The 14,407-nt window shown below is 39.1% G+C and overlaps 1 protein-coding gene across 1 annotated transcript in view; it reads left to right on the forward strand.

Annotated features, from left to right (window-relative positions):
• The first annotated feature begins 917 nt into the window (after positions 1-917).
• The window catches only part of FAM171B (family with sequence similarity 171 member B), a 57,742-nt gene continuing 44,252 nt past the window's right edge, over positions 918-14,407 (forward strand). Inside the window, exon 1 of the mRNA XM_037523679.2 lies at positions 918-1,240. Coding sequence (XP_037379576.1) covers positions 1,018-1,240 — 223 coding nt within the window. The 5' untranslated portion in view covers positions 918-1,017. The remainder of the gene's footprint in view (positions 1,241-14,407) is intronic.

The following is a 14,407-nucleotide window of genomic DNA, read 5'->3' on the forward strand; positions in this document are numbered from 1 at the left end:
TTCAATCTAAAACTCGCTGTCTTATTCATTGCGGTTTTCTGAGCACTCTGTGCTACCAAACACCGCTGGCTTTTACATACACACACACACACACTTTCTACATCATGATCTGGTTTGCTGCTTTCTGTGTGGAACTCATTTTTCTTTCACCCCCTTTTGTATATCACAGTCAATTTTCTCCCATTCAGTGCAACCTTTCACATTGTGGTGTTCCTTCAGTTGCAATCACCACACCGGATTTTAATTTATATTCCTCTGCTCTAACAGGTAGCAGCTCCTTGAATGCAGGGGTTGTGTCTTATTTCAAGCACCTGACTAAATACTGGCAGCAGTTAGCATCTGGTATAAACTCAAACTATTTTTGAACAAATGAAAAGTGTATGCTGCAATTAGACAAAATGTGATTAATAATTCACACACATAAGTGTGCATATAGCCACTTGAGCAGAAGAAATTTTAGTAAAAACTGGAAAGCTGCTCTTTAATTTCTAGCTAACCAGTCATGGCTGTAAGACAGCAAGGTCTGCATACATGGTTTGAGTGATTTGGCATTTGACCCGTTGGTGTCAAATTGAACCTTATTGAGCAATTCATGGACCACCTACGCTTTCACACTGGAGTCAGGTGGGGGGAATTCCGTTCCACTTTCAGCCAACTCCCAGGACCTCGGTAGGGGCCGAAGAGTCCCAGAGGCTTTCTTTTCTCTCTCATCCTCGGAAGCCCCGTCCGGCACAGCGCCCAGCACTTAGTGGAGCCTCCCCTCGCAGCAGCTGGCGGTGGTTGATCGTCCCCGGGCCCCGCGCGGGGTTGGTCCCGCCCCGAGCATCACGTGCAGGAGGCTGCTGGCTCCCCCCTCCCCCAGGGCCCCCGCCCCAGCCTCCTCCTCCCGGTGAGGGTGTGCGAGGCGGACCGCGCGAGGGGGAGCGAGCGAGCGGGCGCTGCCGGAGCCCGCAGCCCCGGCGCAGGCTGCCGCCCGGAGCCCCGCAATATGCCGCCGCGGCCCTGTGGCTCTCGGCCATGGCGAGGCTCAGCCGGCGCGTCCCTTGCACCCTGCTCCTCGGCCTGGCCGCGGTGCTGCTGAAGGCACGGCTGGTTCCCGCGGCCGCCAGAGCCGAGCTCAGCCGCTCGGATCTCAGCCTCATCCAGCAGCAGCAGCAGCAGCAGCAGCAACGGCAGCGGGAGGAGGCAGAGGAGGAGAGGCCAGAGGTGCCCGGGGCATCCTCCACCGTCTCGGCTCCAGGTAGGTCCCGCCGCCCGGCCCGGCCTTCCCATTTTTTCTGCCGTTCTCCCCTGGCATCGCTTCCTCCCTTTCCCCCAGTCACATCGCTTCCCGTTGCCTGTTTCTGCCCATGCCCAGCTCCCCACACTGCTTGCCCAGGACTCAGCTTTGGTTTCTGAATTCTGCCCTTTGGGGGGTGAGCTTTCTAGAAAACACAGACAACTGCAGTGGGTGGGAGGAGTCGGGAGGGACAGGGGTAAATGCTGCCTTCTCCTTTCCTGCCTCAGTTCTTCCCTTTGCCCGGGGAATGACTGTACACACGCACGCGCGCACACACACACACACACACACACACACACACACACACACACACACGGTTCTCAAATCCCTTCAGCATTCTGTTCTCGATCTTTTCCTCCCCTAGACACCGAAAAATCTTGCAATAAACACCCACACAACCCTTTCACCATCTTGCCTCTCCTGCTCTATTTAAATTTAGACCGGGGGGAAGAAATCTTGATTTATTATTCATTTCTATCTCTTCATATCCTGGAGAGGGTTTAAGGCATTTTATAAGAATGTCTGATAGAATGAAAAAGACAAAATGAACTAGGAGTTTGTAACTGAAGGAAGGAGAGAAAGGAAAGGGTGACAGATAAGATAAAGTCTGTAGTGATGTTAGTTAGTTCTGCAAAAGCCTGACCCCAGAGAGGGGAATTTACTTGTTTGTAAGACTTAATGAGGCTCATTCTTGACACTATTTAGTGAGGGTGAGGCTATAACCTTTAGTATGTGTAGCTGAAACAGTCCTTCAGGTCCTGCCTCATTCCCCCTCCCAATTCAAACACTGCCAGCAAGCAAAAAAGCTGGATTATCCTTTTTAATAGCCTCTCCCCACCCCCCACCTCTTCCCTCCCTACAGTAGATACTGACTCTCTTTGGGGAAAAAAAAATCCGTTTTCTGGTTAGTGGGCTGAGGTTTCTGCAAAACCAAAGTGAATTATGTTTTCGATTTAACATCCTGCCTGAAAACATAGACACGGTGTTGAAAATGAGATTTTTAAAGAGTGGAATCAGCAGCTTATTTTGTACTGCTTGCTCATCATCAAAGAGCAATACTCGAGCATGCCAGCTGCGATGCATGACACAGTCAGGATGATTTAATTTATCAGAGTGCTCTGAGCATAGGATGAAATCACCAAAGTGTGCAGGAAAGCATGTGTTTCTGACTCCCTCTTAAACCAATTAACAAGACTCAAGTGTAGCTAAAAGTCCTGAAAGGTTTGCAGTGTGTAGTGTTTTTACACCTACCTTTTTACAACGGTACGTGCTAAAAACATAGAGCAGGTGAGGCTGCTGTTAGACCTGCTCTTTGCTAAACTTAAGGCATTAGAGATAGAGTGATTAAGAGCCCACCTTCATTATGAGAGGGATTTCTAAATTAACTATGAAACAAATGTAGGAGAGTTTTGGTTTGCAATATATTTTGATTTCTTTCAGGAATATTCATTAAATGGTCTAGAGGGCTATGATATTATATATAGGTTGTGATGAACAGCTGGAATAATATAATCTTTGTATTCTAGTACACACATCAACATATTTATGAGGGAATGTTTTTGGAAAGGGTGGTTATTTAGGAAACGAGCAGATTTTGTCTTCCTTACCTATTAATCAAGATAAAGGAACTACTGTCCACTAGATCAGCCTAGAGCCTGAAAAAAACATGAGCACTCCTGCTTTCCCTCAAAAACTCTGGCTCCCTGAGCCAATGGCAAGAAAAGACCAATTTATTATTTTACTTACTGTAATTTTGAGTTGTATAAGGAAACACAACCTCTAAACTAAGTTAAAATAATCCTTTTTGTGCATTGCGATCTCTAGATTGAAGTGGTCTTCCTGCTTCAGTCTTTATTTCTCTACTGTCTGTTCTCCCCACATAGCCACTGATCTTTTTAAAAACATTATATAGGACCATTTCTGCTCACAGCGCTCTTAAGGCTTCTCATCTCCCTCACACTAGAAGGCCAGATCCTAAAAATGGCCTGCAAAAGCCTAGATCCTTTGTAACCCCTCCCCCTCTCATCACTGGCCCTCTCTCTTCTGTAGCCGTGCTGACTTTGTTTCTTCAGTTTGCAAGTGGGTCTGGCATGGGGCTTTGCACTTGCCAACTTCTTTACATGAAATTTTGGAACTTAACTATCTTCAGGTTTGCTTCAAATGTCACTGTAACAGAGGCTGTCTTAAATAGCAATCTGCAAGTCCTTTCACACTGATCCTCTCCGCCTTATCCTCAGCCTTTCTATAGAAGCCTGACTCCCCTTACTAGAATGAATGCTTTCTGTGGTCTGAACTTTGTTTCGTTCCCTGCTACGTTTCTGGTACCCAGAAGAGTACCTGGTATGTACAGGTGCACAGAGGGTTGATGAATGAACAAATGAATGTTGGCATTCATGATCTTTTTTACCTTTTGAGTATTTACTGTTTTAAATCTAATGAAATTCTTCATTGGAATTGAGCAGAGGATATATGTAAAATAAAGATAGGTTAGTAGAAATATTTGTAAGTAGAGGCTATAAAGTGTATACATTTTGAACCTTTGATTTTTGTTAATTTTAGTGTTTATGAGACTGTAGTGAGCTAATCAATACCAATACTTGAGTCCACTTACTGGGTTCTGTCAAGATTCTTTACTCCAATGTGTAATCCTCTTATGACCTAGTAGGTTATTAATTTATCTTTTAATAGCTGTGATTGAATCTAATTTCATTCTTTGCCTCTGTAAAGTATTTTGATTCTTTGGACATGAATGAAACTACAGGACTTTTCTCAGGCAAAATTTAAAAAATTAAGACCTGTTTAGGGACTGGTATACAACTGAGCTTTATTATTAGTTCATAGAGAAAATAACCATTGATCTTGTTTAACATTCTTTGGATTTTATGATTCTGAACATTGGTCTTTTTGTACTGCTGAAAAAAAAAAGAGAGGCAAAAGTCAAACAAGGTATTAAAAATTCAGGATGTAAATAAAACAATTTCCAGTTCTCATTAATTTATAAAACATCATCTTTAGAGGTCAGAGCTACTAAAGACTAAGGTTGAGATCTGTCATATCAGTTTTCTCCAGTGTATATAGCAGGTCAGATTTCTCTATCTGCACCAATATTTGTTAGAAATAAATATTTTGAGTGGCCAGGGAAGAATTAATTTGGGGTGTTGGTGGTAACTGAGACAATGATATCATATTCACTCTGATGTCCAATTAGATGAATGCATGCTGGGGGTCGGGAGGGGAGCTGAAGAAAATAACAAGCTCTGTTTCAAAATCTCCATGTGAAACGCAGATGCAGGGCTCTCCATGAATTTTTATAAATGTCTTCTGTATATAGAGAAAGATTCTTAAGAGGCATATATCCATGGTATAAAAATTTTTTATTGTACATTTCACTGATATATATTTTTGGACTATACATACATATGTATATATGTGTAAATATTTATATTTGGGAAATAATAGATATGTAGAAATTAAATAGAATAGTATTTTAAAAAAGCCCGTACTTACCATTACCAACTTTAACAATGACTAAATTCACTTATTCCTATACCTGTTATCTCTATGTGGGATTTTTCTGGAGGGGTTGAAGGAAAAATGTACACATGTACCTTAACTGTTTCAACAAATGGATATACCCAGTAACTTTCAAGCTTATCAAGATATAGAATATTTATGTCACCCTAGTAAGTTCCTTCATAACCCTTCTCCCATGCAATCCCTGCTCTTTACCCAGAGACAGCTACTGTTAAGATTATTTTCATCATAGATTAATTTTGAATTTTCTAGAACTTCATAAAATAGAATCATATATCATGTACTTTTTTGTGTCTGGCTTCTTTGGCTCAGTCAAATTTCCATAGGTTTCATTCATGTTCTGTAGTTTATTATTTTTATTGCTGAACAGTATTCCATTGTATGAATTACTGAAATTTGGTTTATTACTTCTGTTGATGGATATTTGGATTATGTCCAGTTTTAGCTATTGTAAATGAAGCTGCTACTTTCTTATACAAATCTTTGTGTGGACACATCTTCATAGCTCTTCAGTAAGTGCCTAGGAGAGGAGTTGCTGGGCTAATAGTTATGATTTTGAAGATTTTTTTAAAAATACTATACAGCTGGAACCTCAATACAGTTTAATTAAAAATAATAAAATTCAACATAAAATATTACTCTCTACTTTGTATTAATTCAGGTAACGTGATTAAAACAAACCTGATGGAAATTTCCCATCCATAAAACTTTTTAATTTTATTTCTGTTCAATGAATTTGAAAGTCAATAAGATAAGTGTGATTAGATATCAACTGTTTTATCTAAAGCTTTGAGGTCATATGCCCAAATGAAATGATTATGATTTCTTTCCAGGATTTTAATAACCAAGGGGAGCTATTTCTTGGTGTTGATTACAGGTTGAAAACACATGCCGTTGTTTTGAATTTGAGTCCAATGTGTTTTAGTGGTGATTTTTTAATATTCTTAATGATTGAATAGAAACTACCAAATATTTTTCTGAAACTGAAGTCTTCCTCCTCAGCCTCCCTGGTGGCACAAGGGGTTAAGATGCAACCTATGAAACTGTCCGCAGCCACTGCAGCATAAGTTCGGTCCCCAGCCAGGGAGCAACCCACATGGCACAGCAGACCTCTTCTGACTTGCCCACTGCTCCCCTCAGCAGTGTATTTCTGTTGACCTGCCTGTTCTGCTCCCCACTCTGTCTCTGGTGAATCCTTTCACCTCCCACACCTCTGGCCTGTACTACAGTTCTTGTATGCATAAATAAATAAATCTTTTAAAAAGTCTTCCTCCTAAATATATCAATATTGAACTTGCATCTCCTTCAACTTTGTTTGTCTAGATTAGCTGCAGTATTATTGTCATTCATTCACTTGGTTTAGTTCTACTTAGTTTCATGTATCTTAATTTCCTTTTGTCCAAATTTCCCTAACTATGAAATGGGTACAGTATATTTTGTCTGCTATCGGTAGCAAGTATGCTTTGAAAAATTCTGGAAAATTCTGAAACTATGAAAGCTATGGTTTGTAGTGAAATACCCAAAACTGACAAAAGCAGCTTGTTTGCTTCGAAGATTCTGTTTGGAGAAGTTTCTTTAATTGACCTTTTATGTAAGTATGATCCACACACCTAAGACATAGTGAATCTGTGCCTTTTAAATTCTTTTTCTTTTATGACTGCCGTCAGGACCAGGCAGTATTTTTAAATGCTTGGTATCTGTGAGTGCAAAGCCAGCTCACTTGAACTGAAATGAGTGATTCTGAGTGCCTTTTCATGTAGGATGGAGGGTGTCCAGGAAATGGTAATTGCTTCCCATCATTACTATCATGTAATGTATTAAGCTTCTCTGAAACTTCGAGTTGATAATGCCTGTTAAGCTCTCTGTGATAAGGTTCTATGTCTTGTACAGAATTCTAGATTTAAAATTAATTTCATTTATATGTGAGTGGGATTTCAATTCTATTTAATGTGCTTTTTTCTCAAGTTGGTCTCTATATCATAACAATTTAGGGGATAATTTAACATTTGCCTTAAGCATTTGCCAGCATGATCAGTTATTATACTTCAGATTTTTTCCTATTCAGTAAAGAAATATTATTTATTAGCATATATTTTTACTTTTTTAGCTCTGCAGAAATGTAAAACAGTTACATACCCAAGCCAATAAATACCAATTCTTATTTATGCACCAAAAAGCTAGCTGGATTTTAAGTGTCCTGATCACCAGGTGCAAGCTTGTGGAAATGTCCAGCCTTAACCCAGGATTCATCCTGTGTAGCCCCTGGCTTATCTGTGGGATAAGTACTCCAGAGATGTTGTAGAATTCTGTATCTTTTGGACTTTCTGAAAAATAAAACCAAAGTCCATTAGTTCATTCCCACTTATTCACTCCTTTGCTTTTTTTGTAGTAGAAATATGACACAGAAACAGGATGAATAGATGCATGATTTTATTTTTCTAATGCTTTAACTATAACCAGGAATTGAATAGAAGCTGCAAAGGTCCTGAATTTTATGACTGATTAAATTTTGCGATCAATTCTACCCTTGTGTGCCCTCCTATGATTTTGGAAAGCATGGAAATTAAGCTGTCAAATATGGATCTGTATGGCCAAGTGGTTGTTTCTTCAAAACACTAAGCATGCTGCTAAGGTTCTTTCATATCTGCATGAGTAGGATTTATTTACAAATGTCTGGGTGGCTAAAACAAGATTACCAAAAGATTGTCCATATACTGTAAAAGTGAATAGAAGTAGGTTATCTTTTTTGTGTAAGAGGAAACCTATCACCAAGAATATGGGCATAGTAGGATTAATTTATTTTATGAAGTAAAATGAATCATGAATGTTTCAAATGTGAGTCTCATGAAAACATCAGCTATAACTAATTTGTATACCTGAAATTAAGAAAAATCTATGTACTTCTATGAATTTAAATGAACTGGTATAGGTCAAATATTTGCACTTAAAAACAAATACCTTCTTTTCATAGAATAAGTACTCCCTAAAGCATATTATATAATGTATTTGTGCTTTTAGATTCTGGATTTTTAGCAAAAAGACTTGATTTGATATTTTTTTGAAATTTCACTGTTTCTTTTTATTACTCTCATTTATAATCTTAAGAGAAATCACATAATGCATAACATGCAAAAATATTTTTCTTAAAAAATATTTTGTGTAGTGTATAAAGCAGCTTATCTGATCCAGTACTATTTATGTAAGCAATGTCTAATATCAATTAAAATATGTAGTAATTTAAAAACAAGTTTTTACTCCACAGATTATGATAAAGCTTCTTGGAATGGTAGGTTCTTGGAACTAGAAAGAGATAGAAATGACTTCCAAAGTGCTTTGCTCTTATATGCTTGGAAAGTGTATGACATAACCTGAAATACATCCACATCTTAAAAGAAATCATGTTATTACCTAGTAGTTACAAGGTCTGATAAAACTACTGAGGATAATATGATGATTTCCTTCATAGCAAACATGATTAATATGAATGAGCTTCTTTTGTAATTTAAACTTACCTAATTTATGTTTGTGAATCAAAAGTCAAAAGAATGTGTACTTTAAAAATTGCTTCTGTGCCATAATATTTCATATAGAGAAGAAATCTGTGAATCAGTAGTTTGGGAAATGTAGGCTGTAAAGCTATAGGAGGAAGACTTGGGAGACTCGGGAGAAAGGGAGCAAGAATATAACTTGCTGTGATGAGTATAGAGTGTTATTATGGGGGAGGAAAGTACTCACGGTGGTGACTGGTGACGCCTTCCCCCTTATGTGTCAGACACTCACTACCCTGTATACCCAGAAAGGCAGAAATTCTCTGGAGAACATGGGAGGGTGTAGGTGATACATAAGCACCCTGAAATTATACAGTCTGGAATTATCCAGTACCAGAGCATGTGTAAAATTTTCAAAGGACTCCTTGACCCCCAAAAGGTTAAGAAAACCTGCCTCATTAATTACGACTTGGACTCAGAAAGAAAAGAACAAAGGTAACATTCAGACTCAAATACCATTTTTGTGTTTTCTTAACAAGTGAGAATTTTGTTATTGTGCACATGTGATGGGTAAAATTAGTAAGCATGACAACAGCATAACTGCCAGAAGGTTTTAACCCTTAAAAGAGCTGATTGCTTAGGATGCAGGTAGCCTGGTTAGTTCTTTTAGCCTTTTGCTTCTGCATTCTGTGTAGAATGGTTACTGATATGCAACAAATATCTTTTGATAAATCACATGACTTTGAATTATTTTGTTATATCTAGCTCTCATGATCTAATAATCTGTGGGATACCTTATACTTCAAAATACCCTCTGTTCATAAATCTTTGGCAGTCAACCCAGAAATTCTCTGCTTCTTGGCTCTTGGCTATTCCACTGAAAGATGGGGTCACAGAGATTAAGTTAAAATCTTAATAAGGGCTGTGATGACTTTGTGAGTCATCTAATCCCCCAGGCCTGATTATAAACCTCAATCAGTCTTAACAGATGAGGGCCTATCATAGTTGTTTTTAATTCCTAAGGAAGGCATTATAAAAACCTAAGTCTCTCCCCACCTGCTGAAACAAGTATTCATCTTTGTTCTTTAAACTGTTTGGGGGGTCCAAGTAGTAATTTTAGCATATAGCAATGTAAGTCTGTTACTGAACTTGATATTTTCATCACCAGTGCTGTACCAAGCTTTCAGTATTAATCTCCCAACTTGGTGAAACCCATTATTTGCCTTACTCACTTTTTGAATTCACAGCTCGTTGGTTTCACAAACTGATTATATTGGAAGTGCTAGATGCTACAACAAGTGAATACCAGAGTGAAGAGTTTCTTTCTTTATCTTGCACAATCATTCACTTGAAAATCCAAATGGAGAAATTTGTATTTTGACACATTCTGATGTTCCAAAGATAAATAATAACATGTGTTGAGACTTGGAAAGCTGCAGCTTCAGAGAACAGCATGGGGCACAGACATGGAGGTAAAAAAGATATGGGCACCCCTGACAAGTTCAAGTCTTATTATGACTGTCTTGCTTCCTCACATAAGCACTGACTCACAGCCTGGAACTCTGTGCAGGGATGGGGAATGCAGCTGATCCCGTATCCAGTAGCTTCTACATGGATAGCTAAGACAAAGGTAGATGAAAAGATAGTGGTCCAATCTACTCCTTTTCTTTCCTATCAATACTCCTCATTAACAAAACAGTATCAAGTCTATAACTCTTGAATAATTTGCTATGTAAGGACTGTATCTGAAACTTAAGTAACAATGCTAAATCCAAAACATGTTTGATATTCTAATATATAGCCAGTAAATTTAAGTATATTCTCTCTCTCCCCTGTCACAGGGTGATCTCATCTACTGCACATGGCTTTAAATACCATCTATATGCTAAGACATCCCAGAGACACCAATTATTTTGACATCTTTATGTGGATATATCACAAGCATCTCAGTTTAACATGTCTAAAAGCAGACTCTAGATTTCCTATTGTACCTTCTAGAATAAAAAAACAAATCTTTTAACTGTGGTCCAGTGCTGTCAGTGCTGTGTATTACATGCCCAGAATTCAACTTCTTATAACTGGAAGTTTTTACCTTTTGACTATTCTCTCATCACTCATCCCTACTGTTGCTAAGAACCAATAAAGAGCTCTCCTGACCAACAAAGGAGAAAAAGGATGCTGTCCTTGCCACTTCCTCCACATTGATTTAATCCCCAACCCCTATCAAGACTGTCTCCTAAGTATTCCCCATTTGTTAACTTTTTTCCATCTTCACTGCCCATACTCTAGCTCAGGTTACCTTTGCTTTAGTTCAGGTCAGCATCTTAACTGGCCTCCTGATGTCCATTCTTGACGTTGAAAAGTTCAAAATGTCCATTCTTGATGTTCATACTCCAAGGATCAACCATGGGGGGCAACTCCTCCCTCCCCGCCCCATAGTGATTATTTTATTTTTAGGTACAAATCTTCCCATGATATTGAGAACCAAGTCAAAGTCCTGCCATGACTGATAAGGCTTTGCATGATTTCCCCCTTGAGTCTCAGATCTAATTTCTCTTCCACTTCATGACCACACTCCAGTTTTCTGTACCTTGAGTGTGACAGGTTTTATACCTCTGGGCCTTGCACAGCTTGTGTCTCCGCTTGCCACACTTCCTTGATCCAACACACACACACATACCAGTTACCTTCCTTACTGTATTCAGATATTAGCTTAAATTCCACTTATTTTTGACTTTCCATTCTGAGCTGGGTTGCCATGTGTTGTGCTCTCACGGGCATCTCCACCTTGCTCAGGTGTGAGACCCCCGCGTCTGGGCACCCCTTCTACATTTGTTTTCTCATCTAGTTTGGATGGTAGATGATGCCAGATCCAATAACTGTTTCGTTTGGGACTGCATTTCTATATAAACATTTGTTGAATGAAAAAATTAATAAAAATGTGCCCATATAGATACATGTAATTGAGTATCTTTTTTCATCCCTGTGCTTGAGATGTACACCTGAAAAGGGTACTATCTAGAAGAAAGACTGAAGGTCTTTTGGAGTGAAATGGCCAAAGCATACAGGTTTTGGATCAAGAGCAACACTGGCTTTAAAAAGTAGCAAGAAGGGAAAATGGGTATTTATTTGAATTCAGAATAACACGTGCGTATATTTATGGGACTGGAGATAATGTACAAGATTTGGTTAGTTCCTGATTTCATTCCTTTTTTCTTTTTCTAAACAAAACTCACTGAGCATCTACTTCTCAGGGATTTCATCATCACTGATTGCAGAGAACACCCAGTGGGGACATAAAGAACAGAAATGATAAGTGTGATAAGCTCCTCTAATTTAGAGGGGTTTATGGGATACTGTGGAGACAGGTTTGGGGTAAAGTAATTTAGCCTGTTTACCAGAGGCAAGCACACTAAAATGAGTTTCATAGTGATGTAGAAAAGTGGAAGGAAATAATTTATTTTTTCATTAGATTTATTTCTCTATTTCTGTGATTGTAGTTCCTCCCCCTTTATCTTTAGTATTCCCAGAATTCATCTTATTTCCTACTTTTGTGGTTCATCTTTCCAAAAGAAAAAGATAATGTGGTTTCTTCCACAGTGCCCACATTCCTTGAAGAGACCACACTGATGATGCACCGTCTTTATTAAATAAAGGAATTGAAATCAGTGTTTAAACATAAGCCTCATTTCTGTCCCTTTGGATTCACTGAGCTAATAGTTGGCACTTTTGGCCTGCTCATTGATTTGTAACAGAAATGCTTTCCCTGCCATTCAAACAGGGGTGCTACCACCTTGACCAGCCATGCTGCTCGTTGACACGTCAGTCCTTGACGTGAGCGCTCGAGCCGGCTGTGCCTGGATGGCCCCTGGAGCGTGTGTCTCCCATCTGGCAGTCTGCTGGGTATTTCCCCATTTATCATGAAAACAACTCATCTTCCTTCTTTCTCTTTCAGAAATCCCACATTTCATTTCCACACACCACCACAAGACTGAATTGTTTCAAATGGAATTTTTAATGATTGTGGTTGGAACATCTTAACTGAGACTTTTAAAAAATGTTTGCACATAGCCATTGCCTGGATTTCTGCTAAATCTGAGAAGTTTATGAAAGCTACTAGGAATTGTATGTATTTATGAAATTTTTCTCCATTAAGGTTAATCTAGAGTTGTATTCACAGCAGGAAGCCCTTTAGTTGAAAGTTATGGGCAAAACATGAGAAAGGATATCACATTTACTTTAATCTATAGACACGGATGTATTTTTGTGCATTCAGATGAAGTGCTCTTACCATTTAAAAAGCACCCTGTCAGTGTAGCTTTTGAATTTTTTTTAATCCCAGAATTTCTGTAAATCTTCCAAGCGAGGGTAACTGAGACACAGGAACAGGTGGCTTAACAGGGCAGCATATGGCTGGCTCCGGCTGTTCTCCCTCGGGCTCCATCCCCAGTGTGTCTGCCCCTCTGTTCTCAGGGTGCTTGTGTACTACGTTGTCTGTTTGGACTTCCAGAGAGCAAGGAGATTATACCACATACACCATTCAGAATGTGATTTGTATTTACAGGGAAGAGCGAATATGCAAATCTATTTATTGAAAGACTGTCTTATCCCATCAGATCCACTCCCCTTTAGACCTCATCTGTTTTAATCCTTTCATTATCTGTCTGGGAGAACCTGCAATCATGAGTCGGTTTTCTTGCTCTCCCACAGTCACCTGTCGCTGCCTGGGTTCTTATCCATATCCCACACAGTGCCTTTAGTGTCCATTCCTTTTGTTTTATTGTCACCCACACTTTTTCCTGTCCTCCAACCCCATCTGTTTGGACTGTACAGAAATCTCCCATTAGATTTCCTTGTTGTTTTCCTCTGCCTAATTTCAACCATGCCGTAATACTTGATGTATCTTCCTGAAATACTGCTTTTTATTATTAAAATTTGAGATTTTCTTTTGGGAACTCTATGTTCCTTCAACCTTTATAATAAATACTTTGAAATATACTAAAACATTGACACTGCAGTGACTATCCATATAAGCCACCAACATGCAGCAATTTTTAAAATTGTCATATTTGCTTTATTTCCACTATTTACACACAGTATTTCAGAAGCAATTGAAACTTAGTTGTATGCCTCCTGACTTTTCATCCCTAAAAGCAACTCTTAGGGGCCTCCCTAGTGGCTCAAGGAGTTAAGCACAGCACTAAAGCTATCTGCAGCCTCTGCAGCATGAATTTGATCCCCAGGCAGCCAGGGAGCTACCCACATGGTGCAGCAGACCTCTCTTGTCTCTCCTGCTGCTCCCCTCAGCAGTGTATTTTAGTCATTCTGCCTGTTCTGTTCCCTACTCTGTCTCTGGTGGATATTCTCACCCCCTGTACCTCTGGCCTGTATCCCAGTTCTTGTATGCATAAATAAATAAATCTTTTAAAAAAAGCAGTTCTTAAAATCTGCATGCTTCTCAAAATCTGGGTAGTTTTTAATGATACTTACTTGAAATGGTAAAACAATTTTTAACAGCTTTTAAATGAGCCATAAGTAGATATCAGAACTTTCAGTTATGAATGATCAACGACTCTTGCAGATTACATGCAGCAAGTTGTAAGGTTTCACTTTGTTTAGCTTGTTATATTTGTGTAAATAACATTTATGTTACACATTCACCAGGTTGTGATAATACTAAGTTTTATCTAGAGGTAATATTTCAGCTACTCTATTCTCCAAAGTGGGAGATTCTGCCAATCTTTCAATATTTTTTTCTTTATTTCCTACCAACCTTGGATCATTTCCCATTGGTCAACTCTTCACATCTACTTTCTAGGGTGGATGTATTTTGAATTTTCTCTCTGGTACCATTTTTCCCCTTTTGCTTATGCGGCTTTCATCCATCCATTTTTGATGGTGGAAATGGTAAGATGTAAAACCCGAAGAGCTGTCATTAATCTTTCTCCCCAACATTGCAGAAAGCCAGCCAGCCTTTGGACAGAAGGATGAAACCAATATACAGATACAGTTTCTGGTTCCAGTCAGTCCGAGGATCCCACTAGATAATTAACATCCCTGTCGTTTGCTTGTATGACTTCTACTTGTTTTCCATGAGTTGACAAAT

Source organism: Talpa occidentalis, unplaced genomic scaffold, assembly GCF_014898055.3.
Source record: "Talpa occidentalis isolate TD23 unplaced genomic scaffold, MPIMG_talOcc4v2.1 talOcc4.3, whole genome shotgun sequence".
NCBI lineage: Eukaryota > Metazoa > Chordata > Mammalia > Eulipotyphla > Talpidae > Talpa > Talpa occidentalis.